The 27,864-nt window shown below is 40.0% G+C and overlaps 1 protein-coding gene across 3 annotated transcripts in view; it reads right to left on the bottom strand.

Moving 5' to 3' along the window:
• The window catches only part of ror2 (receptor tyrosine kinase like orphan receptor 2), a 266,348-nt gene that overhangs the window by 39,931 nt on the left and 198,553 nt on the right, over positions 1-27,864 (bottom strand). For 2 of the 3 annotated variants that reach the window (XM_033017756.1, XM_033017755.1), the window contains exon 2: positions 19,758-19,835. The exons of the other annotated variant lie outside the window; for it this stretch is intronic. In XM_033017756.1, the coding sequence (XP_032873647.1) occupies positions 19,758-19,835 (78 nt within the window). The remainder of the gene's footprint in view (positions 1-19,757; positions 19,836-27,864) is intronic. 3 annotated transcript variants of the gene reach the window in all.

Consider the following 27,864-nt stretch of genomic DNA (forward strand, 5'->3'; position numbering starts at 1 on the left):
CATCACAAATCACAAATCTCACCAACAGAACATAGTGCAAAAGAACAGACAAAGACCATAGACAAGACACTATATACATCAAGAGTCCTTAGTGTTGTCTGTTATTGGAGGGAATTGAGTGTTCTTATTGCTGAGGGGAAGAAGCTGTTTTTAAAACGGGTGGATTTTGTGGCAAGTGACCTGAGGCGCCTCCCTGAAGGGAGAGACTGAAAAAGGTGGTTTGCTGGATGGGAGGGGTCCGAGATGATCTTTATTGCCCGTTTTGAGGTACGTTGGAGGTAAATGGAATGGATTGAGGGGAGGGGGGAGTTGATGGTCCTGGAAGCCTTGGAGACAATGCGCTGTAATCTGTGTAGTGAGTGACTGTCAGTGTTTCCGTACCAGACTGTGATTGAGGAGGTGATGATGCTTTCGATAATGGATTGATAGGAATGGACCAGGAGGTGTTTGTGGACTCTGAACTTTTTGAGCTGTCTGAGGAAGTATAGGCGTTGTTGTCCTTTCTTAATGATGTGGTCTGCGTTGATGTGCCATTTTAGATTATTGCAGATATAGGTGCCCAGAAACTTGAATGAGTTTGTGGAGGTTATGGGATGGGAGTTGACATGGACCGGGGGTTTGGGGTTTTGTTTGCGTCTGAAGTCTATGGTGATTTCCAAGGTTTTTGATGTATTAAGCTGGAGGTTGTTGTCTGCGCACCATTTGACTGCGCTGTCGACTTTTGATGGTATTGTGCTTCGTTGTTGTCTGAGATGAGGCCAATTATTGTTGTGTCATCTGCATATTTGAAAATTTTGACTGAGCTGCATTGGGATATGAGGTTGTTGGTGTAAAGTGAGAAGAGCTGAGGTGACAGAACGCACCCTTGGGGGGCTCCTGTGTTGAGAGTCAAAGGGCTGGAGAGTTTTTCACCCACCTTGACTCTTGTTTATCAAAAAGTGCAGGATCCAATGGCACATGGCTGGGTGAATGCTCATGTCCAACAGCTTATTATAGAGTTTAATTGGGTGTATGGTGTTAAAGGCCGAGCTAAAGTCTATAAACAGGATGACAACCAGACTTAAATTGTTGAAATTCTCAGTTCAGATTCTGTTTTGATTTGTTTTTATTTATTTATTTATTTCCCCCCTTTCATTTTTTCTTTAGTTTCTGGGGGTTTTGTTTCTTCCTTTATTCCTCTTTTCTTGTCTTTTTATCTTTGTGGGTTTTTTTCTACATATATAAGTTTTCTTTTAAATATTTAACTATATTTACATAGAGACAGGGAGGTCTATATTCAATGTGTATTTTGACACTGTACTCATATTAGGTTATACCTGTTATTAATGTAATCCTGATCCTTATGTATCAATACCATTGTTATGTTTATCATTACCCTTTTTGCTCTGTCATTTTTGTTTTGTTTTTGTTTTTTGGTAAAAAACGAATAAAAAGATTTTAAAAGAAAGAAAAGATCTGGCAATCAGTGTTGTGGACTTTCCATTATCGGACACTGAATTCAAACAGTTCTGAGTTCGCCGATATCTGTCATGTTCTCAAGATAGAGACATAAGAGGCTGCAGATGCTGGAGTCTTGAGCAAAATACAGACTGACAGCACATATCATGCTTGTGGAGCCGACAACTTGACAGAATGAACGTTGAATTTTCCAATTTCAGGTAACCCTTCTCCTTCTCATTTACCCAGTTATCCACCCCATCCTTGCCTAATCCCACTCGCACATACTTTGCTTTCCACTGCTCCCTCTGCCCCATCACCCAGTTCCTTTCCCCTCCTCCATCTGCTCAACTCCACCCTTCCCTAGACTGGGTCCCCTTTTGTTCTGACCTACCCTCTTCCTTCTACCCACCATCCCTCCTTCTGTTTCTGCATCACAGTCCCCACCTTACTTTCTTATAAGATTCTACCATTTTCTCTCCTCTACCTCTAGACTTGGTTACTACCTTCACCCTTCTCCCCCCCCCCCACCTGATTGATCTGCCAACCAATGAATCTACACCTTATTCCACATCACTTGCCAACTCTTGCCGCACTCCTTCCTCTGACCTCCTTCTACCAGCTATCTCTCTTCTACTACATCCGTCTGAAGAAGGGTCCCGACTGGAAATGCCGCCTGTTCATTTCCCCTCACAGATACTACCTGGCATGCTGAGTTTCCAGAGCAGTTTTTTTTTTAATGTCATTAAGCTGATGGAACAGCCAACAATGTTAAATTTTCAGTTACAAACAAGAAAGGGAACAAGCACATTTATGAAATATTTTAAACATTTTAATTAATCCTGAATGAATACAATAAAATATGCACAGTAAATAAGTTAGCATACATTTTTTTTAATGCTTGTTATTAAAACCAAGTTTTATTTTAAATTCCAAAACTCACTGAGGTAAGAACTATTGTTGAAAAGCCACAATAAGCAAAGATGTGCGAGGAGACCCCAACAGAATGTATCCTTCTGTGACTATTGTCTATTGACATGGGAAAGCATTTTTGTATGGGCTGCTCTTGCAGGCTCTCCACTTCCTTCTTGCACACTCTCCACTTCCATCCACACATGCCCTGGAGAGCAGTTGTGTCATCCCATGGTGAGGAGGGCTTCCAGTGACCGTCTGTCTATGTAGGAGTCCTCCCCCTTTACATTGGGGACGTGGGAGAGGGCGGTGCGTTGCACAGAGCCTTATATGCACGGGGATGTCACTGGAAAGGGAGCATGGGGTGACCACGGACACTTTGACCTCTTTCTGGGATCGCAGGGGACTACAGGGGTTCAAAAACTACTTAGATAAGAATAATGTTTTGTTTTGATACTTGCTTTTATATGTGCACTTTTTCTTTGGATTGACGTATTCTTAGAATAGTCCTTTGAACTTGTGTTTGTGTTTGCCTTACATTTGTGTAAAAAATAGGAAAATGCTTTTCATTAAGTTGCACTGCAAGTCTGTGGACAAATGTGCTGCTTGTTCAGCATAGAAAGCCAATGAAGACCGAGCCTGAAGATGTGTCTCGACCCGAAACGTCACCCATTCCTTCTCTCCAGAGATGCTGCCCAACCCGCTGAGTTACTCCAGCATTTTGTGTCTATCTTCAGTTTAAACCAGCATTTGCAGTTCCTTCCTACAATATATTATCCTTTACACCAGGCTTAATTAATCTAACTGAGGAACATGAACAGAGATTGATGTTTTAACCTATAATTACCAAGCATAGTATTTATGTTGCAGTATTTGCAATGCTTTCCCCATATTTCATTTATCCCACAGGGTATGACGGTTGCTTTGTCAGCTAAATCAGAATTTAATCATGGCATATTGCACGTAAGATTTTTTTAATTTTCAACAAATTCCTAACTGTTCAAAAATTATTTGGATTAGAACGTGGGCGTGCTGATTGTTTGGAATGCATTCAAAACCTTTATCAGAAATTGATTATCATGGATGCATAAAGCAGTTAAGGATCTAGCAATAACCGGCAGGCAGGTTTCAATGCTCTGAGAAGCAGCCAACAAAATGTTCACTTAAAAAAGCCGTTTCCATCTCCTTTATCACCACCTATTAACATTTCAGCCTTCAGCATGGCAACCCCAAAAATAAAATCTTGAGCACAGAAATGGATTGCTCGATAACACACTTCTCTAAATATGAGCAAAGTGGATAAATCTTTATATTCATTAATGTATAATACAAAAGTTGTGAACAGTTGTGAACAATCTTGGAGATTGTGTCGGAGTGAGTACATTAACCCTGATTTTTTGCTGATCAGTAAGTCAACTTACTAATTACAACAATTTTTTGCCAGCAGCTCAGAGAGCTTCATCCTTAGTTAATTATCTTGTGAATTATTTCATAAAATTCCCCTGGGTCCAAAAAAGTTAATATCCATATATATTTGAGTCATCTCTTTAAAAAAAAAAAAAATTCTGTCAGGTTAATTACAAATGATTTATCATTTACAAAACCATGCTCTCAATTTCTGACCAACTAAAATATTTCAAGGCACCATCTTTAATTACAGACTATAATGTTTTCCAGGAAAATATTCTCAGAGCACTACCTTCCCAAGTACTCTTGGATTCTTATGGATTTCAATTAGATGCTCTCTTATTGTGAACTCTGTAGAAAGCACGTCAGTTCTGGTAATTATTTTCCCCACATGACATCCCTCATCTTGGGGTGCCATGAGCAGAGGCCAAGGTGGGGATGCATCAGCACAGACGCAATGGGCCGAGTGGTCTTCTATGCCATGTTAACGGATGAAACATAGTGATTATAGCCAAAGGGTGTTTTCCCATCATGGTCTTGCCAAAGTCTTGCACAGTTATAGCAAAATACAACTTGGTTTTCTATTCCCCCTTTATAATTATCCCTTGGTTGATTCCCCCTCGCTTGAGAATAAATTCAAGATGTGTTTTACAATTAATGAAAGGCAACATCTCTATAAGGTTTAATGATAATTCCTCGGTCTGTCAATGTTTATATCACTACCCCAGACTTAATAATTCTAGTTTTTAAACAAAATCAGGACTCAAGCTACTGAATCATCATTCCTCAGGGCTTAACTACTCCATTGCCTCTACAGGGAATTATCTAAAGAGATCCTGAGCAGAAGATTATAATGAGAATGATCAGGCATTATCTGTGACCAGAATGCAAAGCATCATGAACGTGCCCAAGGCCATGTTTACTGATATTCCTTCTCATTCACTAGGAGCAGCATAAAAATTGTATTGTTTACATTTTCTCATGATCTATACTACCCAAATGCATAAAACCTGCTACTATGCAGCACCACAAATGTGCCACATTTAACTCAACGTGGCAGTTAGCATGAGAAGCATTAAGTCCTTTTTGCTGGGAGAGGAGAGAGTGTTTGGACTATGCAAAATGACTTTAAAAGGTTTAGCATTCTGCTATTGCATAAGACTCAAAAGTAAATATATTCCATAATTTAAGGAATTTTTCCCTGGAATATTGGAAAAAACATACAATAGACAGAGCAATTTCAAAACGCCTTGAATTTGAATGGAGGTCCGTCTTGCATAAAGGGACACTGCAAATAAACACAACCACGACACCATAAATATAAACAACACAATGGAGTACCGATTTTGTTCATGGTTTCCGGGATTCATTTTAACAGCCCAACAACCAGCAGTCATTAAAGCCCCAGTGAAATGTGTAGAACAAACATGATGTAACCTGTATCAAGTTGGAAATGGAATCCTATAATTTATATCATCCAGAGACCCTGAAAACTTTCATCAAAAGCACTAACCAGCCATCAGCACTCATGGGAAGTTTAACCTGTAGATCATGGGAAAGGCTGATGATCTTCAAAAAATTTCAGCTGCTGCTTTGATTTACTCGTAGCAGGAGAGAACTGATGACAAATTGCCCTCACTGTTAAGTTATTACAAGAATCCAGCCTTATTTATATGAATGGCTATATTGTAGCGAGTCCAAACTTTGTGATCAAACTTTGTGTGTTACTTTATTAGCAAGATAAGTTTAACATACATGTGCGTTTGGGACTCTCTAACATAAGAGTCATTGCTGCTTCATGCTGCTGAGTGAGGGTGTTGACTCGAACTCAGCTACCTGTTGACACATGATCTCAAGTTAAGATCTGCTGATGTAGCAGGACACTCCCCTTAGCCCATGATGTCACGTGACAGTCCTCGTAACCACTGACGAGGGTTCGACAGTAAGTGGTCTGACAATCAGGTGACGCCACAATATAGGTCTATATAGGTCTGAAGAAGGGTCTTGATCCGAAACGTCATCCATTCCTTCTCTCCAGAGATGTTGCCTGTTGGAGTTACCAGGGCTCGAAATTAACGGTTGCCCGGGTGCCAATGGCCACCTAAAGTCCCGCCGGGCAACCTAAAAGCTGTGCCATTTTGCCCGGCTTGGCAAGCACCCGGGACACCTGCCGTTCAACGAGCGGGCCCCCTCTCTATCTCTCTCTCTCTGTCACTCTCCGTCTCTACCCGCCATCCGTGTCCAGGCCTCCGGGCCGCCGGGTCTCTGCTCTCCGCTGGCCGCTCCTCATCCGCCGGCACAGCCGGGCGCCTTGCACATGCGCACAACCATGGCCAGCACATAATTGGCCGCCCTGCACATGTGCACTGCCATGACAACTGATTGGCGCCGGGCACTTTCTCCCTCCCTTTGCATTGTGGGAGATCTGACCACCATTGCTGTTCGGTCGCCGCCGAATATATACCCACACACACACAATTTCCCTCCTGGGATTAATAAAGTTCTATCGTATAGTATTGTGTGTAGGAAGGAACTGTAGATGCTGGTTTAAACTGAAGATAGACACAAAAAGCTGGAGTATCTCAACCTTTGAGGAAAGACTGGATAGACTCGGCTTGTACTCGCTAGAATTTAGGAGATTGAGGGGGGATCTTATAGAAACTTACAAAATTCTTAAGGGGTTGGACAGGCTAGATGCAGGAAGATTGTTCCCGATGTTGGGGAAGTCCGGGACAAGTGGTCACAGCTTAAGGATAGAGGGGAAATCCTTTCGGACCGAGATGAGAAAAACATTTTTCACACAGAGAATGGTGAATCCCTGGAACTCTCTGCCACAGAATGTAGTTGAGGCCAGTTCATTGGCTATACTTAAGAGGGAGTTGGATGTGGCCCTTGTGGCTAAAGGGATCAGGGGGTATTCTTGGGTATATGATTTCAGATAATCTCGAATTTGAAGGTATCTAAAATATTGATTACCTTTCAGGTGATATTTCGACTGTAATTCTTGAAATGAGAGAAGAGTTCCCATCTCATAAAGATTTTTGATTCCTAATCTTTCCCAATATGTGAACGTTTTGTCTAAAATAGATGGCTTGAACAAAGGATTGTTGGCAATTGGTGAAAGAAGAGATACATTTCTCAGTTTAAGGGTTGACTTCACTTGTCTCCAGATTCGTAAAGTACTGTGGATAATCGGATTTTTCTCATATAGTGTTTTCTTCAAATTTATTGGAGATAGAAGGATCGTGCTATATTAAAAGGCGAACAATCCTCTATCTCCATTATTAACCAATTTACCTGTTGGCCTGTATTGTCCAACCAATAGATTACATTTTTAATATTTGTTGCCCAATAATAGTATAAGAAGTTGGGGAGAGCCAATCCACCAGTTTCTTTGGGTTTACATAGGTGCCGTTTAACAATTCTATGTGTTTTATAATCGCAAATAAAGTTTGTAACCAGAGAATCAAGTTTAGGAAGATATATCGGTATTGATTGGAATAAGTACAGGATTTGTGGGAGCAAGATCATCTTTATGGCATTTATTCTGCCTATTAGACATCGGAAGTGTTTTACAAAATTGAATAAGAGCAATTAATTTAGTAACTAAAGGAGGAAAGTTTGCGTTAAATAGAGAAGTATATTTTCTGGTTACCTGAACACCCATATATTTGAATTTTTCCGTAGCAATTCTGAAAGGGAATTTTCGGAGGTGTGTCGGCTCTTGAGGTTTTATTGACATAATTTCACTTTTGTTCCAGTTTATTCTATATCCTGAAAAGGAACCAAATTCTTCTATAAGATTTAATATAATTGGAATGCTAACTTGGGAATTGGTGATTGGTGAGTAATACATCATCTGTATATAATGATATTTTATTATTGGAGTATTTAGAATTATAGCCGTGAATGTTCGGATGTACTCTTATACTTTCCGCTAGAGGTTCAATCGCAAGGGCAAATAACAGGGGTGATAATGCACATCCCTGTCTATTGCCCCTGGATAACTGAAATTTAGGTGAGAGTATATGGTTAGTCAGTATTCTGGCAGTCGGCATCAAATAACAGTTTTATCCATGAGATAAAATTTCTCCCAACTGAAATTTTTGCAATAGTGTAAAAAGATATTTCCATTCTACTTGATCAAATGCTTTTCCTGCGTCTAATGAAATAATTGATGTCTTCTTTTATCGTTCTGTGTGAGTACATTATGTTAAACAAGCGTCTCAAATTGTTAAACGCGTGTCTTTTGGGTATAAACCCAGTTTGATCCGAGTGTATTAATTTATTAACGTATTTACTTAATCTTCTTGCCAGAGTTTTAGCTAATATTTTCTGATCTGTATTTAACAGGGCGATTGCTGTGTCTGGTCTTCCAGATCTTTATCTTTTTTGGGTATAAGTATAATAGTTGATTCAGCTAGAGTTTGTGGTAATGTCTGTTCTTTAAATGCATATATATATAAAGGTTGTATAAACGCGGGGAAATTACCTCGTAAAATCTTTTATAAAATTCGTTACTAAACCCATCTGGTCCTGGTGTTTTGCAGTTCTTCAATGAATTGATTGTCTCTTCTATTTCTTTAATTGAAATCTGTGCTCCTAATTCATCTCGTTCCACCGCATTAAGTGTCGGAAGATTACAGTTATCAAGAAAGTTTGTAATTTTTCTCATTTCTGTTGATGTTTTGGATGTATATAAATGTTGATAGAATTGGGCAAATCTTTCGTTAATGTCTTTTGGAAGTGTCAACAATTCACCTTTATCTGATTTGATTTTTTGAATAGTATGGTCCTTTTCAAATTTTCTCAACAGGCGTGCTAGTAGTTTGTGTGGTTTGTCACCGAATTCAAATTTTTCCTGTTTAGTAATTTGAACTAATCTGATAACTCTTGCAGAGAGAAATTGATTTAGCTTAAATTTTAATACTGCTATCTTATTATGTTTATCCATAGACGGATCTATCGCGTTTTCTGAGTCCAGTTGGCTGATCTGTTCTTCTAGTTGCAATTGTTCCATCCTATTCTTTTTGTTTTGATATGCTTGATATGAAATGATAGAACCTCTAATAAAAGCCTTAAAAGATTCCCATAATAACGAGGACGAAATACCTGCAGTATCATTGGTCTCAAAAAAGAGTTCCATCTGTTGTTTTAAAAATATACAGCAATCTGGGTTACTTAGAATTTGAGGATTAAATCTCCAGAACGATTTTTTATTAAACATTCCTTCTAGTTTTAAGGAGAGGGTTAGCGGGGAATGATCGGAAATAGTACTATTATGGTATTTGGGATTAGTTGTGAAAGGTATTAGTTTAGTGTCCACTAGAAAATAGGCAATGCGTGTATAAGTTTTATGTACTGATGAGTAAAAGGAGTATTCTCTTTCGGATGGATTTGCAATCCTCCATACGTGTGTTATATTTGTATTTTTTATATACGTATTTAGAAGTTCGCTGGATTTTGATAATGTATCATATCTCTTTTGTTGTGAGGATTTATCCAAGTATTGATCCAGAACAGTTGAAATCTCCCCCAATTATCAGGTTTTGCTGGGTGGAGTGAAATTATATTCAAAATTTTATTAAAAAATTGTGGGTTATCAAAGTTGGGAGCTTAGATATTTACCATAGTAAGTGGGGTAGAATATATTTCCCCAGATACTATGACGTACCTACCATCTTTGTCTGCTATGGTGTTTTTATGCTTAAATGGTATGCCCTTACGGATTATAATTGCAGTACCTCTAGATTTGGAGAGATAAGAGGAGTGATATATTTGACCGATCCAGTTAGCCTTCAGCCTGGTCTGAGCATGATCTTTAAGGTGCCTCTCCAGTAAAAATATTATATCAGCATTAGTTGATTTTAATTGGGCAAAAATTTTAATTGGCTCATTAACGCCCCTAATGTTCCAGCTGCAAAAAGTAATTCCTCCAGATTTCTTTAGAGGGTCGTCTTGCATTATAGTTTAATGGATTCCCTTGTTTCAGATGGTGCAACACAATAAATCAACCTTCTGGGTGTTGGGTGGGTGATCCCAATTTCAAAACCCTGTTGGTATATCACAAGGAAAAGTGCCATATGAAGAAAAAGCGAAAAAAGTGCGAAATGACATAAATAATATAAAAAGAACAGTATTTAAGTATACTGTGTGTGTCCACCCCCGGTGGGAAATTTCAGGTGAGCTTCCATAGGTGTTAATTACATTTAGCCCATTACAAAGTAATATTACAGAGAAGAAAAAACGGACAAAACAGAATATTATGTGAACAGAAAGAAAACAGAACAAGTACTGTAAGTAATTCATCTTATAGCTTGGTTTAAGTAGGCATTTACTATTTAAATACTGTATTTAAATTAACAAAAATTTTGCTTATTGATATTCATATGTTAAACAAAAAGACTGAATAATTTCCTCTAAGAGGGTTACATTTCTTCTTATAACCAGGTATAAGTGGGTATTCACTATTTAAATACCCTATTTTAATTAACAAAATTTCTTACTTATTGATATATGTATATTAAACATATACTCGGATGGAAACCATCCGGCTTGAAGGGGTTAATTGGAATCACCAGCATGCCGGCCAAACAAGGGCTCTCTCTCTCTCTCCTCCCCTCTCCAAGCGCCGTCGCCTCCCTCTCGATTTGGCTTGGCAGTTGCTGGAAACTCCACCCCCCCCCCCCCCATCGGATAGATATTAAACATATTTTAAATATAAACCGATACATTGATTGTTGCCTTGAGGTCGTTAGATTTTTTTTAAACGGATTAGTATTAGGTGTTAGTATTAGGTTAAAGTAAACGGTTTAGTACGTTTGTTAGTTTTTTATGTATTAATGATAGATTTAGTTATATAATTTGTTAATATGTTATAACATTACCATAGGTTTAAATTGTCTTCAGTGCTGCGTAATTCAAGGATCTTAAACATTCTCATGATGAACACGAGGACATTGAGCATTCTATCCGTTTACATTCCAATCTATCTCTGATAAGTGTGTCTAGACATGAACGCATGTGAATCTGTCGGCCATCTTATTTGCAGCTTTTATATATATTTTTATGTAAAGAAACATATTATATAAGTCTACCCCTTATAAATACATATAAAAGGTGTACATTAAACACGCGGTTTAGCAAACGGGTTCAGTGAAAATTCAGTAGCCCTGCTAATCAAACGGAGCCGTGGCATTTTACTTATCCTTTACGGTCTTTTTAAAAATCTTGCGCATATTTAAATGCATCTTCTGGGTCAATAAAGAAACGCTCCGATCCTTCATATGTGACCCTTAATTTGGCAGGATACATTATTCCATATCTCAGGCCTGGAATGTCTTTAAGAATAAGACGTGTCTTCATGAAAAGGGCTCGCTTCTTGACCACCTCTGTTGGATAATCTCTGAAGAATCTTATGTTTTCTCCTTCAAACATCAGGGTTCCTGCGATTGTCACTTTCCTCATGATGTCTTCAAGAACTGCTATGTCATGTAGTTTCAGAATAATCTGTCTTGGTGGGGCTCCAACCCCTGAGCGTACTCTCTGAACTCGATGTGCTAGATCAACTTTAGGTCTCTCAGGCAGATTAAATACCTGTTGAAGTAAGTTGGCAGTGAAAACCTGAGGGTCTTTTCCAGTTTCCTTCCCTTCTTTCACTCCAACAATTCTTAAGTTTTGACATCTGGCTTCAAGAGCTAGGCATTTGTCGGTCATTCTGGCCAGTTGCCCAGAAACACGGTCTCAGTCTTCCTTCATTCTTTGCATTGTGTCAGACATGTCCGTAGTAGTAACTTCCAGTTCTTTGATAGCTTTGTTTTGTTTTTTTGAAGTGAGGAGAATGGGCTCCAACTTTTTGCTAAGATCTTCTTCAACCTGTTTGATTTCTTCTTGACGGTATTTACCTCTTCAATGCGATCATGTAGAGTGTCAATTTTTCCACAAATTTCCTTATTCCCGACATCCATTCTTGTTTCTAGCTTTCCCAGCTGATCAGTCAGAATATCACCAAAGTCCTTTGCCATAGATTGTTCTAGTTCTTTTATATTTTCTTCCATAGTAGAAATAAATCCTTCTTCAGATTCTCCCTCAGTTTCCTCAGAGGTTTCCTTCTCCAGGTCTTGAACAACCTCCAGTCGAGTTCTTTGTCTTGTCTGAGGTCGAGTCGGCAAAGTCCGTTTACACATTTAAAAGTACCGGTATCCAGTCGGTATACAGCGATTTCTGATGACGCCACTTACGCGACGTCGGGTATCTGCCGGTAAGTATTTTTAAGTCGGTCCGTTTTCCTTTTCATGCGTTTTAGCGCATTTAAGGAGCGGAGCTAAAAAGGGCGCCTGCTTGCTACTCCATGGCACCACCGGAAGTGCCTTTAAATCTCCACTTCAGCCAGGTGTCAGCAGGACTTATTATCCCAGCTCACCTTATTCCTCCAGATTGAGTATATTGTTCCTTTTTTTTCTTATTACAGTTATACAGCTTACAACAGCTTACAACAGCAATAGATCACATAACTGTCAAGGCTAATGCTTATAAGAATAATCCCGTCTGTCATCCAATGATTACAGAGCGTGACATCCCCACTGGAAAATCCGATTATGGCTTTGTCATGGAGCTGAATTACTTGGCAGTTAGTTAGTGAGTGGTTGGATAAGTTGGAAAAACACAGACAAAAATGATAGACTATGATTTTAAATGCTAAAGTATCAAGGAAGGAGGTTTGAGATGAGACAACTTTCTTTCATGAGTAAAACATCGATTCAGAGTCCAAACCCAAGTTTAATAATAGCATAACCATTTCAAAACATATGGATGGAAAATCCAAACATTTTTCCAAAATATTTAGTTAGAATGCTACAAGTTACCAGATTGGTTTTATTTTCACCACTTTGTATCAAGTTAAGTGGTCGTTAAGTAATGCAAAAAGCCCAAGTACAGAGTCAACAAAGATCTGCTTTAGAATTGATCTCCTTCAGCGAATTGGTCGCATCAAAATATGATTATTCAATACTCCTCACGGTCATACTGTTTAGAGTGATTCTATAAGAGATCTTGCAGATATGTGAGAGAAGCACAATTGCTTGGATATGTGGACAGGAGTCCAGTCTCTGAATTCAACAGACATTGTTCAGATAAAGCACTGGCCTTGCACATCAGTTACCTCTGAAACATTTGTAAAGACATTGTACATTACCATTATAAACAGACTCACAATGATCATTAGTACTGCCCCTCTTGCATTTATTGCAGTAGCATTTGTTCACTGATTCATTAGTGCTATCAGTTTTTCTGTAAAACAAACTCATGCAAATGATGGTGGGGAGCCTTTGCAAGTAAGTTGGAGAAAAGTCACATATGGAACCAATTGCTCACACAGCAGGACTATTGTTCAGCAAAATATTTTCAGCAATCAAGTTTTTCCTCTTCTCAAATTTTTAATGCAGTGATTCATTTAGTAACTCAAAGTAATATTCTCCTACTATATCATTTGTCTGTCCCTTTAGCATATTATAAACACTTAAAAACAAAAAAACTAGCATATTTTTCGGTTTATTTCACAATCAACTGTCACAAATAAGTAAAACAAAGTTGAAAAACAGTTTCTTAAGTGGCAAAATGTTTTACATTGTCTCTGCTTCCCACATTGTTTTAATGAAGCTGACACTACTTTGTGCTGTGCTGGTCGAACAATGAATGGTTTGTGGTTGTTCAAATTTTTACAACCGGTTATTTAAAGAGGAAATGTAATTACAAACTATTCTTGAAACATCTCTTAGTCGAAAAAGGACATAGGGTTACACAAAGATTGATGCACATGTACCTGGAACTCACATGAGTGCAAACCCAGTTGCAATGGGCACTGGCATACAGGTAAACTACTACAGCCCATAGGCTTTGGGTGCTACCCAGGCTTTGTGTGACCAATCATTCAAACAATCATGGTTTACGTTAAAAATAAATGCTTTTCAAATAGGGGAGAAAGAAAGTGTTAAATATTTTGTATGGTGCAAGTACAAGATTCCCCCACCACAGAACAAGCAATAGTACAAATCTCAATGCTTCCAAACATGCAGAAGGCCCGAGCCCACCACGTTCACCTCCTACAGTTCATCCCAAATATAGGATATGAGATATTTTTAATAGGATTGGATCCTCATACCATGGTAGCAGGTCACTCGCTCCACTGAGGTGATTAGTGTCAGAGAGAACGGGGCTTTTAACTGGAGTCTCATATCAGTCCAAAACATTTGTTAAAAGAATTTGTTAAACTGGTCTCAGATCAGTTCAAAACATTTGTTAAAAGAATTCTCCCTCCTTCAGGAATCTTTCAATTTGTTTTTATGCTGAAGTGCATAGTCTCGTTAGGCCTTGTGGAAATTATTGCCTATGTTCCTGGAATGTCTCCCAGTGTATTGCTAAATTACCAACTACATAAAATGTGACCAAAATATGTAAACTCTGCTGTTTTCTAATCTGACCCAGCCATAACCAACAAATAAATATCATATATATATATATATATATAAATAAAATCACATAATATACATATATAAAAAATAAAGATATATAATATCAATAAATGGTGAAAAAAGTTAGATATCATAAGAGTGTATGTTGTAAATAAGAACCATGAGTCCAGAAACTGCATCCCCTTTTCCAAAATTATTTCACATAAACACAATATATATATATATATATATATATATATATTTAAGATGACTTTAGTAAAACTTATAGAAACTAAAAACTGGAAACTGAATTGATGATGGAGTAAACACATAACATCTTCAAGTACCAAACCACAGCAACTGGGGGCATTCCACACTGACAAGAAACATTCCACATTAAATCCTTGCTGAAAGCTCTCTGGTAATAGATTCACCCTGGGTTGGAACTGGCATTGTCACTTAATAACAGTTAAATGTTCCTTTTGGGCTTAACCACATGGCTGGTACTTGTGGAACTAGATCCCATAGAAAAAGAGTCATTTCCTTGGGGTAAACAAATAAAGGAGGAGGAAATCAGGCATAAACTGAAAATTATGTGATTTTTAAAATGTATAGTAACGTTGGACTTAACTGGACATATGAATGAATGATACTCCATTTTAAAAGACAGAATGCCCTCAAACATCCAGGAGGTAATATGAAACAGAGTGTTTGCAGACACTTCATCGAGGCAATAGGATTTATAATATTATATTACAACTTCATCCCAATGATCAACAGATTATTAATTCTCCCTTGTTGATCTTTAGAGACCTTCCTCATTCAGACCCTCCCCTCATCCAAGGGAACATTACAAAGTCTTCAATTACATGTTAAGTTGCGCATTTGTGATACTAAGACATTTGAAAGCGTGCTGCATCATTCCTGTGCTAAAAGATTTTCTATGCAAGGGATTACGGTACATTATAAAGTAAGTAATAATACTGGTGCATAAATAAAATGTTACACAAACAAATGCAGGGAGACGGTACTTATTGCCTTTTTAATGGCAGATGATGAAGTGTAAAGATTTAAAAGAAAATCTTCATTGCCACATGGTTAGGGGTTAAGACCCAACTAAATAGCAGGCTGTGTTCCTGGACATTGCCATGTAATTAATTGAAATCAATCCTCCAAAACGTAGCGTTGAAGTGGTGCAAAAGAAATCTGATCTGCAAAACTAGATCCATTTACCTTATGGAAGCATTTCAAGAAACTCAATATGATGTGAGAAGAAGTAGATACAAAGAGAATAGAGCGATTCTAAAGCTGAGCGACAGCATTCACGAAACACTGTTGACAATTTGAATTAATTTAGGGCAAGAGGCAGGAAAAGTATGCTAATGTTTAGAAAAACTACTAGTGCTGTTATGGCATTTTTATCTAATTGGATTACCATGTTGAAAATTTTAAACTTTTGTTTCTATATTATCATATAATTAATCTCCACCCCTTTGCATACCTCCAGATTCAAGGACAGTTTCTTCCCAGCTGTTATCAGGCAACTGAACCGTCCTCTCTCAACTAGAGTGCAGTCCTGATCTCCCATCTACCTCATTGGGGACCTTTGAATTATCTTTAGTCGGGTTTTCTCGCACTAAATGTTGTACCCTTTATCCGTGCACGATGGAAGGCTTGATTGTAATCATGTGTAGTCTTTTGCTTGACTGGATAGCATGCAAACAAAAGCTTTTCACTAAACTATATGACTAGCAAAGAACTGCAGATGCTGGTTTAAACTGAAGGTAGATACAAAATGCTGAAGTAACTCAGTGGGGCAAGCAGCATCTCTGGAGAAAAGAAATGGGTGACATTTCAGGTCGAGAGCCTTCTGAAGCGTCTGGACCTGAAACGTCACCCATTCCTTCTGTCCAGAGATGCTGCCTGTCCCGCTGAGTTACTCCAGCATTTTGTGTCTAAACCATATGACTGATTGATTTAACTCATTACTGTTTGGTTGGCATAGTAACATCTTCCACCCCAATATCGTAATGCCTGCCAGTAGAAGGATCCATGACATTGGTAGATAGGCTTGAGAAGAAGCAGTAATACAAGTGAAAACAACTTGTAAGCAACAGTGGTTCTACTAGCACTGTTATCCTTGGGATCGATTTCTTACCTTGTGCCACAGTTTAAGAGTTATGGCACAGAGGTGAAGATGGAGAGTGAGAATAAAGAGGGGGGAGAACAATGGGGATGAGGATGGGAAAATATATGGTGGATGGGGAAACAAATTCTTAGAAGATCAATAGAGTACAGACAGCAAAATGAGAGATCACAGAAGTGGCGTGCAAAGTGACGTGAGGTGATAATAAACAACAAAAGGAAAGCATGGGGTGACAAAGGTGATAAAAGCGGGAGCCATTAATTTGGATGCTCTCCTAAATTATTGACACACTTTTTTAATAAGAAAAGTGATAAAACATGAATTTTCATTCTTATTCTAAATTTCAAAAGCAATGTTTGAGACTTTGCAGTGCATTAGTGTTAGCATACAGAATTTAGCTACTTATATTCCTGCGTTGAAGTAGCTTAATTTGGAATGGTAAAGTGTAAAAATCCACAAATTCACAATAATTTCATTATTGGGGGTGGGGGAGAGGTTCATAAGATCATAGGAGCAGAATTAGGCCCATCGAGCCTACTCCGCCATTCAATCATGGTTGATCTATCTTTCCCTCTCTACCCCATTTTCCTGCCTTTTCCGTATGACCCTTGATACCCTTACTTTAAAGAATCTGACAATCCCCTCTTTAAGTATACTCATTGACTTAGCCTCCACAGATGTCTGTGGCAAGGAATTCCACAGATTCATCGCCCTCTCACTAAAGAAATTCCTCTTCATCTCCTTTCTAAACGGTCATTCCTATATTTTGAGGAAATGCCTTCTGGTCTTGGACTCTCCCACTAGTGGAAACATTCTCTCCACATCCACTATATCCAGGCCTTTCACTAGTTGGCAGTTTCAATGAGGTCCACTCTCATCCTTATAAACCCAATGAGTACGGGCCGATGCCGTCAAACGCTCATCATATGTTAACCCAGTCGCCCCGGGATCATTCTCATAAACCTCCTCTGGACCTTTTCTAATGTAAACATGTCCTTCTTCAGGTATGGGGCCCAAAACTGCTCACAAAACTCCAAATGCAGTCTGACCTGCGCCTTATAAAGGCTCAGCATTACATCCCTGTTTTTTTATTCTGGACCTCTCTAAATAAAAAGTAATATTGCATTTACCTTCCTTACTACCGATTCAACTTGCAAATTAACCTTTTGCGAATCCTACACCAGCACTCCCAACTACCTTTGCACCTTCGAATCCTCTCCCCATTTGGAAAATAGTCTATGTCTTTATTCCTACGACCAAAATGCATGACTCCACACTTTGCTACACTGTATTCCATCTGCCACTTCTTTGCCTACCCTCCCAACCTGTCCAAGCCCTTCTGCAGAGTCCCTGCTTTCTCTACACTATCTGCCCCTCCACCTCTATCTTCATATCATCCACAAGCTTGGCCACAAAGCCTTCAATTCCTTCAACTAAATCATTTATATACAACATGAAGAGTAGCGGCCCCAGCATCGAGCCCTGTGGAACTCCACTAGTCACTGGCAGCCAACCAGAAAAAGTCCCCTTTATTGCCACTCCTTGCCTTCTGCCATTCAACCAACCTTCTACTTGCTATCCATGCTAGTATCTTCCCTCTAATACCATGTGCTCTCATCTTCTTCAGCAGCCTCATGCATGGTATATTATCAAAGGACTTCTGAAAATCTAGGTAAACAACATCCACCGATTCTCCTTTGTCTATCCAGCTATTTACTTCTTCAGATTTGTCAGGCAAGATCTCCCCTTCACAAAATCATGCTGACATCGGCCTATTTTATCACGTGCTTCTAAGCACTCAGAAACCTCATCCTTGAAAATGGACACTAAAATCTTACCAACCACTAAGGCTAACCAGCTTATAGTTTCCCTTCTTTTGTCTCACTCCCTTCTTGAACAGTGGAGTAACATTTGTAATTTTCCAATCCTCTGGAACCACTCCTGACACCAGTGATTCTCAAATGATCACCATTAATGCCTCCACAACCTCTAAAGCCACCATAGGGATTGTGGGAAATTATGTGGAAAATGCATGCATGAATGTATCCAGTTTTAACAATGCCATTTTAAAATTTCCAATTTAAATAGTTGAACACTTATAGCAGAAACTGCTGTTATCATGGATGTTTCACTCTCCATCAGTACTGGGACGCAAAGATAAGAACCCAACAAAAATTTGTGGTTGCAGACTTCAACACTGTTGCAAAATTCAGAATTTATCCAGATCAACAAGAGAAATTCTATTGCTCAATAGAGAAACAAGCAGAGAAACATAACAGTTAGCAGGAATTGAAGGAATGGCAAGGAGGAGGATGATTGCAATTGAAGTCCTGAATGGCCCTGTTAGGTCTGACAGGTGAAAGATAGTTCGACAAGAGGCTATTGTGGGAATGCTTAAAGACAAATCATCAACATTTTTGAGTGATATTAAGGCTCTGACTCTGGTCCCTTCTCCCTCTCCCACACTTCTGCCCACTACTGAACATTTTGGCTCATGGTTTATGCTGGATGGACTTTTGATTGAGGTTGGGGTGCAGGGGATAAGAGAACAACAGTACTGATCAAAAGACCATCCAGCATAAACCATGAAATGAATGTTCAGTAGTGGGGGTAAGTATGGGAAAGGTATTAAGGGCCTGTCCCACTTGAGCGTAATTTGCGCGTTACGCAGGTGGCGCGCAAGGATTTTGAGCACCCCAAAATCCTGGGGCGTCGCACACTACCGCACATCACTGCATACGCCACCACGCCTCACCACGCTCCATGCACGCCAACCAAGTTTTAGGGTGTCGCATAAATGACGCGCAAATGACGCCCAAGTGGGACAGGCCCTGTAAAGGGATCAGTCAGAGTCTTAATATCACTAAAAAATATCAATTAATCTATCAAAGCTTCCAGGAAATTAATCATAAATAATGATAAATACCAAAACATTTTTAAAGATACGATTGTGTACTTGTTCATGGCTGCATAACATGTTTTTAAAAAATCAATAATTAAATACATTGGAAATCAATATAAGAAAAGTAACAAAGCATGACAAGTGGCAGTGAAATGGTCCAAAAGGCCCTGCATGTCAAGAGTACAGAAAGGTAACTGCTCTACTTCATTCACTCTATTTCAAAGGCATAAATAATGGACCATGCTCTTTCCCCTGATTGCAAGGCACTCCATTCCTTAAAACGTCTGAATAAAACGTCACAGATGCCAATGAATGAAACATATGCACTGGAAAAATGATTGTAATTTGTTTGCAACCTCACAGTCACACTCAATTTCCAATTAATAACCCTTCAATCTGGGAATATGTTGTGTCGAAAAGTTACACTTCTACAAATCATCTGCAAGAGGAACTAGCTAAATACTAATTTTTGACTTTGTAATAAGAGGAAAGCAATAGGATTTACCTTCAGCTGTAGGCAAAGGATGGTGCTGGTCTCCTCCAGTTCCAATGGAGCCAATTGGATCAGACTGGTGACCTTCATCTGGAAGTAAAATTGTTGGTCATAAAAATAATCTACCACTATTCCACTATAAAGATCAAAGTGCAGTGGTTCTCCAGTGGCCTAGCGAGCAAGAAATATTGATAATGTATTTTTGGTGAGGGTATCATAACGAACCTCGAACACGATTCAGTCGTCATGTTTAATTATGCGCACTGGTTGAGACATGATTATGCAGGAGGATAATGCCCCTGCATTAGTTTGGTTGATACCACAACAAATAAGCATAACGAAGTAACACACACTCATCACTCAGTACAAAAATACAAAAGCAAAGGCCAATCTAGCTCCTTCTTCCAAATATAACCCAAATGTAGAATGTAAATGTTATAAATAGTCAGAGAAAGAGATTTTTTAATTTGTTATCACGTAATAATCATGAAATATGTAGGTTATCTTCATCTGAAAAATATGGCAATAATTACAGCAGTTCTGCGCAGTGGGAAAAGGTGCCAACAGCCAAACTTATCCAAAATTAGTTTTAGCTTTCAGAACTATTTAGATTACCTACAGAGCAACAATCTGCAAAATTAGTTTTGAAGAAACAGGGCGACGAACAAGAGGTTAAATCAATGAGAATAAAAGAATGCCGTTCCTCCAAGCTGCCAAAGCAGTGTTGGTTACTTGTGCAAAATGCCTTCCTTTCAATATGTTTTACATCTCCTTTATGCTTTTCAACCACAGCTGCAGTTTATCAGTAACGCTGAAAACTTTACAAACACAACTACCAACTGCAGTGCTTCTAATGTATGAAATTTATTATAGAAACCATATGATTTATTAGTAGTGTTCAATCCTTCACATAAAAAGTCTTCCTCTACAAACAGTCATAATCTTGATGTAAATTCAAGGCAGACTCTGCAGTTCTATAAATACATCTAAACTAAAATTAAATCTTTAAATTTCAGTATTATTTCTATCCTCATCTCGAGTTATGAAGGAATCAGGGTATCAAGTTGATGACAGAGTCAGTGAAATGCCATCAAACGAGTATTGATTTCTGTTGAGTCAATGGACCTATCAATAAAAACATCCCAATACTGATAGAAACATAGAAAATAGGTGCAGGAGTAGGCCATTCGGCCCTTCGAGCCTGCACCGCCATTCGATATGATCATGGCTGATCATCCAACTCAGTATCCCATCCCTGCCTTCTCTCCATACCCCCTGATCCCTTTAGCCACAAGGGCCACATCTAACTCCCTCTTAAATATAGCCAATGAACTGGCCTCAACTACCTTCTGTGGCAGAGAATTCCACAGATTCACCACTCTCTGTGTAAAAAATGATTTTCTCATCTCGGTCCTAAAAGACTTCCCTCTTATCCTTAAACTGTGATCCCTAGTTCTGGACTTCCCCAACATCGGGAATAATCTTCCTGCATCTAGCCTGTCCAACCCCTTAAGAATTTTGTAAGTTTCTATAAGATCCCCCCTCAATCTTCTAAATTCTAGCGTGTACAAGCCGAGTCTATCCAGTCTTTCTACATATGAAAGTCCTGCCATCCCAGGACTCAGTCTGGTGAACCTTCTCTGTACTCCCTCTATGGCAAGAATGTCTTTCCTCAGATTAGGAGACCAAAACTGTATGCAATACTCCAGGTGTGGTCTCACCAAGACCCTGTACAACTGCAGTAGAACCTCCCTGCTCTTATACTCAAATCCTTTTGCTATGAATGCTAACATACCATTTGCTTTCTTCATTTCCTGCTGCACCTGCATTCCTACTTTCAATGACTGGTGTACCACGACACCCAAGTCTCATTGCATCTCCCCTTTTCGTAATCGGCCACCATTCAGATAATAGTCTACTTTCCTGTATTTGCCACCAAAGTGGATAACCTCACATTTATCCACATTATACTGCATCTGCCATGCATTTGCCCACTCACCCAACCTATCCAAGTCACCTTGCAGCCACCTAGCATCCTCCTCACAGCTAACACTGCCCCCCAGCTTCGTGTCATCCGCAAACTTGGAGATGTTGCATTCAATTCCCTCATCCAGATCATTAATATATATTGTAAATAGCTGGGGTCCCAGCACTGAGCCTTGCGGTACCAAACTAGTCACTGCCTGCCATTCTGAAAAGGACCCGTATACTCCTACTCTTTGCTTCCTGTCTGCCAGCCAGTTCTCTATCCACATCAATACTGAACCCCCAATACCGTGTGCTTTAAGTTTGTATAATGTGGGACCTTGTCGAAAGCCTTCTGAAAGTCCAGATATAACACATCCACTGGTTCCCCCTTATCCACTCTACTAGTTACATCCTCAAAAAATTCTATAAGATTCGTCAGACATGATTTACCTTTCATAAATCCATGCTGACTTTGTCCAATGAATTCACCACTTTCCAAATGTGCTGCTATCCCATCTTTAATAACTGACTCCAGAATTTTCCCCACCACCGATGTTAGACTAACTGGTCTGTAATTCCCCGTTTTCTCTCTCCCTCCTTTTTAAAAAGTGGGGTTACATTAGCTACCCTCCAGTCCTCAGGAACTACTCCAGAATTTAAAGAGTTTTGAAAAATTATCACTAATGCATCCACTATTTCTGCGGCTACTTCCTTAAGTACTCTGGGATGCAACTTATCTGGCCCTGGGGATTTATCGGCCTTTAATCCATTCAATTTACCTAACACCACTTCCCAGAGACATATGGTAGATTTCTTTACCTCATCCATCCAGTTTATTTGCTGGGGGGTTTTCTGTTTCCTTCCAATTTCTCAGCAATGATGATCATCTCAATTCTATCATGTTTATGCCAGCATCTCTTGAGTTTCATAATCTCATGACAACAAACAGGCTTTGTTTGGTTCAGGGAGGAATGGTTGGAATTCCTTGCTGATTTTGAACAATTGTCTTCAGTCTAAAAGTTTAGATGAGTTGATATGTTTTTACTAAATTATTGCTTTTATATATCTATATATCTCTCCATGAGAGACCAATTTATCGTGGTTCTCATTTTAAATGTTTCAGCATCATCTATCATAGAAACATAGACATAGAAATTAGGTGCAGGAGTAGGCCATTCGGCCCTTTGAGCCTGCACCACCATTCAATATGATCATGGCTGATCATCCAACTCAGTATCCCGTACCTGCCTTCTCTCCGTACCCTCTGATCCCCTTAGCCACAAGGGCCACATCTAACTCCCTCTTAAATATAGCCAATGAACTGGCCTCAACTACCTTCTGTGGCAGAGAATTCCATAGATTCACCACTCTCTGTGTGAAAAAAGTTCTTCTCATCTCGGTTTTAAAGGATTCCCCCCTTATCCTTAAGCTGTGACCCCTTGCCCTGGACTTCCCCAACATCGGGAGCAATCTTCCTGCATCTAGCCTGTCCAACCCCTTAAGAATGTTATAAGTTTCTATAAGATCCCCTCTCAATCTCCTAAATTCTAGAGAGTATAAACCAAGTCTATCCAGTCTTTCTTCATAAGACAGTCCTGACATCCCAGGAATCAGTCTGGTGAACCTTCTCTGCACTCCCTCTATGGCAATAATGTCCTTCCTCAGATTTGGAGACCAAAACTGTATGCAATACTCCAGGTGTGGTCTCACCAAGACCCTGTACAACTGCAGTAGAACCTCCCTGCTGCTATACTCAAATCCTACCTTCATATTGACCAAATTTGCAGCTTTTCCTAAAATTGGATTGATCCAGTTTCTTGAGCATATCCCACACTTCTATATTTTCTGCTTTCCAGGATAATCTTCATGTCTCTGGTGTAGGCCATGGGCGAAATGTTTGGAAATTAGGTCAGTATGATTTGGTACTTGATGGCTGGCATGGACATGGTGGGATGAAGAGTTTTTTCCCCCACACTGGATAACTAAGGCTTTATGATTTCCTCTTAATCATTCCAGAATACATAATCTGTGTCTTCATGAACTTTTAGTTTGTCTTCATTCATTAAGCCACCATTTTCCATTACTATTTATTCCCCATTCTTTAACATCTTTCAATGATGCCCATACCTTAACAACATTTTTTTTTTGATAAATGAATATCAACAGTGCCTGTGTAGGAAGGAACTGCAGATGCTGGTTTGCACCGAAGATAGAAATAAATGCTGAACAATAGACAATAGACAATAGGTGCAGGAGTAGGCCATTCGGCCCATCGAGATAGCTCTGCCATTCATTGTGATCATCGCTGATCATCCACAATCAGTACCCTGTTCCTGCCTTCTCCCCATATCCCTTGATTCGGCTATCTTTAAGAGCTCTATCTAACTCTCTCTTGAAAGCATCCGGAGAATTGGCCTCCACTGCCTTCTGAGGCAGAGAATTCCAGATTCACAACTCTCTGGGTGAAAAGGTTGTTCCTCATCTCCGTTCTAAATGGCATACCCCTTATTCTTAAAGTGTGGCCCCTGGTTCTGGACTCCCCCAACATCGGGAACATGTTTCCTGCCTCTAGCGTGTCCAATCCCTTAATAATCTTATATGTTTCAATGATGCCCTCTCATCCTTTTAAATTCCAGTGTATACAAGCCCAGTCGCTCCATTATTTCAACATATGACAGTCCCGCCATCCCGGGAATTAACCTTGTGAACCTATGCTGCACTCTCCTCAAATTTGGAGACCAAAACTGCACACAATACTCCAGGTGTTGTCTCACTAGGGCCCTGTGCAACTGTAAAATGACCTATTGCTCCTTTACTCAACTGGAGTAACTCAGTGGGTCAGGCAGCATATCTGGAGGAGGCAGCATATCTGGAGTAAAGGAATAGGTGACGTTTACCTTTCCTCAGATGCGTTCGTCTTCTTGAATCTGAAAAAGGGTTTTGACCCAAAACATTACCTATGCCTTTCCTCCAGAGATGCTGCCTGACCCACTGAGTTAAGCCCCTGTTCCACTTAGGAGACCTAAATAGTAACCTCTGATGACCTTGCCCACCACCCAAGGTTTCCATGAGGTCACCGGAGGTTTTGGTCACTCTCCCTAATGGTCGAAAGTGGTTTCCGCGTGGTCGAGGCTTCATCTAGGTTGCTGCTATTTTTTCATCATGTTTAAAACCGGCCTCAACTAAAAATAGGTTGCCATTTTAAAAATGGATAATTTTTTAGTTGCAGATCTAGTCGAAGCTGGTTTTCTTCATAGTCGAGGAAGGTTTTCAACATATGCGTGGGAGGTGGTAGGAGGTTGCAGGTCACCTCGACCTTGATTTTTTTTTGGGTGGCGGGCAAGGTCACCAGAGGTTGCTGTTTAGGTCTCCTAAGTGGGACATTGTGTGTCTATCAACAGTGCTTGTTGACTCATAGTTCATTCCCGTAGCTGGAGGAGGGCCTCCTCGTCAGGGCGATCAAGCTCCTGCATCGGGGGGGGGGGAAGAATCTCAGCTCCCCTGCGCCGGGCAAACTGACCCTGGGTCGGGGCTAGTCGAACATCGTGCGGCTTTTGGAGCTTTCCTACTTTGGTCTCAACCCGAGACTGCGAGCTCCTTGATGTTAAAGTCCGCAGGCCGCGGATGGAATGTCGATCCCATGCAAGGAATTGGCTCCGATGGGAAGTCCACGCCCCATGGTGAGACTCAAAGTCAATCCCGAGCAAGACCTCCAGTTCCACGATGTTAGGCCGCAGAGCGACCGCAGATACGATCCAGCAAGGAAAGAGATTTTAATAACTTTTAATTTGGCCTTTGGCCCAACTAGCCCACACCAATTAACTTGTCCCATCTACACCAGCCCCACTTGCCTGCATTTGGTCGATATCCCTCTAAACCTGTTCGATCCATGTAATTGCTTTTTAAACATTGTGAAAGTCCCTGCCTCAACTACCTCCTCCAGCAGTTTGTTCCATACACCCACCACCCTTTGCGTGAAATAGTTACCCCTCTCCTATAAAATCTTTCCCCCTTCACCTTAAACCTATGCCCTCCCGTGCTCAATTCCCCCACTATGGGCAATGGACTCTGTGCATCCACCCGATCTATTCTTCTCATGATTTTACACACCTCTATTAGATCACCCCACACCTTCTATGGTCCAGGGAATAGTCCCAGCTGCTCAACCTCTCCCTATAGCTGACCCTTGAGACCTGGTAACATTCTTGTAAATCTTCTCGGCACTCTTTCCAACAACAATATCTTTCCTATAGCATGGTGCCCAGAACTGAACACAATTTGGAGTGAGGGAATGAACCAGAGCTCCTGGGGAAAACCCACGCAGGTCACGGGGCGAACGTACAAACTCCATACAGACAGCACCCGTCGACAGGATCGAACCTGGGTCTCTGGTGCTGTAAGGCTGTAACTCTACCGCTGCGCCACCGCGCCCAACTGCTCAAACTGGTCAGATAATGAGTATTATATAAATACAGTTTAGGGAGATGTTTATTAAATCTTTGTGCTCTATATTCGATAAACATCAGAGTGCCTTACTGTTTTCTGCAAGGAAAATGTTCCTCTCCTTTCATCTGAAATAAACATTTCTCTCAAATTACAATTTACTAGGTAGAGGGAATTTTAGGTCAGGTCCTATGGCTGGGTGGAGTACCACAAATAAACACGGTCTATTCCACATAGACTTTTAGTAGCACAACCGCAAGTGAATAGGAAGCAGAACTGGGAACACTGGCATGTTCTGCCCACCACATCTGGCCCATTAAGACAATGACTTTGTGCATTGCTACTGCTGTAACTAAACTTATTATATTCAACGTAGAAGAGCGACAAATCTGGAATAGCTCAAAATGTTGGAAATACTCGAGATAAGGCAGCATCTGTGGTGTTCTGTTTCAGTTTAATGACCTTCCATCAGAGCTGTGAAAAGTTAAGAGATTTATGAGCTTTTAACATTCAGACTCGGGATGCTTTCTGGCAGGTCCAACGCATGGCATGAAAGGAATAATTGTGCATTGGTATTGAACAACAGAAGATTAAGTCAGGAAGAATAGTGAAAAAGAAACAAAATAATATCAGGACACACTAGAAGAATTGAACCATGAGCGCAGGAAATGATCAATTAACTGAAGGTGTTGAAATTATAGTTGTCCAAAAGGCATCATCATCAAGACAATGACTGCCCAAGCCAAATTCGCAATTCTTGCCTAACTCTCAGCCACTAAGGTTCCCTAGCCACGTATCCAAGCTCAACCACCAACTACCAACATAATTTCTAAAAATATTAAGGCTAAGTACTTACTAATTCTACATCTGCCAACAATTACTGATGCAGACACAAGAGACTGCAGATGCCGGAATCTAAATGCTGGAGAAAATCAGCGTGTCAGGCAGCATCCGTGGAGAGAAATGGACAGATGATATTTTGGGTCTAGATCCTTCTTCAAGACTGATCCTATCTTTAACTACCTTTGATGGCAAAAATCGCACTCCATTAAAATCCTAATCTATTCCTAATCTACCATCCTAAACTAAGATGTATAAATTTTAAATCAAATTTGCACCTTCAAAAATGTTCTGGGCCTCAGTGGTCAGGTCTATCTGTTACTGACCTCCTTACTCTGGTGGAGGAGTTAGACATCTGTTTGGAGAGATTCAAATAAGCAGGAAAGAACTGCAGATGCTGGTTTAAATCAAAGATAGACACAAAATGCTGGAGTAACTCAGCGGCCAGGCAGCATCTCTGGAGAGAAGAAATGAGTGACGTTTCGGGTTGAGACCCGAAACGTCACCCATTCCTTCTCTGCAGAGTTGCTGCCTGTCCCCCTGAGTTACTCCAGTATTTTGTGTCTATCTGCGATTCAAATAAGCAGATTTCATATTTTTTGCGGTTAAATGGGCAGGAATTTGAGAGCTTATAAACATACACAAAATTTGAAGAGGAAAGGGGGAATGAAGATTTAGTGGAAGTTTGCAAGGATTGTGGCTTTGAGGTCTGGGTCAATAACAGCAGATTTGATGGAGAGGAGGGCCTGAATTGATGAGAACCATTAATCGACAGAAGGACCAGGAAGGGAAGTTTGGTGATCAATAGTTTGTGTGAATACAGTTCAGCGTGGGGATGGGCAGATTTCAGGCATAAGGATTCACTTAG

This window comes from Amblyraja radiata, chromosome 3 (assembly GCF_010909765.2).
Source record: "Amblyraja radiata isolate CabotCenter1 chromosome 3, sAmbRad1.1.pri, whole genome shotgun sequence".
Lineage (NCBI taxonomy): Eukaryota > Metazoa > Chordata > Chondrichthyes > Rajiformes > Rajidae > Amblyraja > Amblyraja radiata.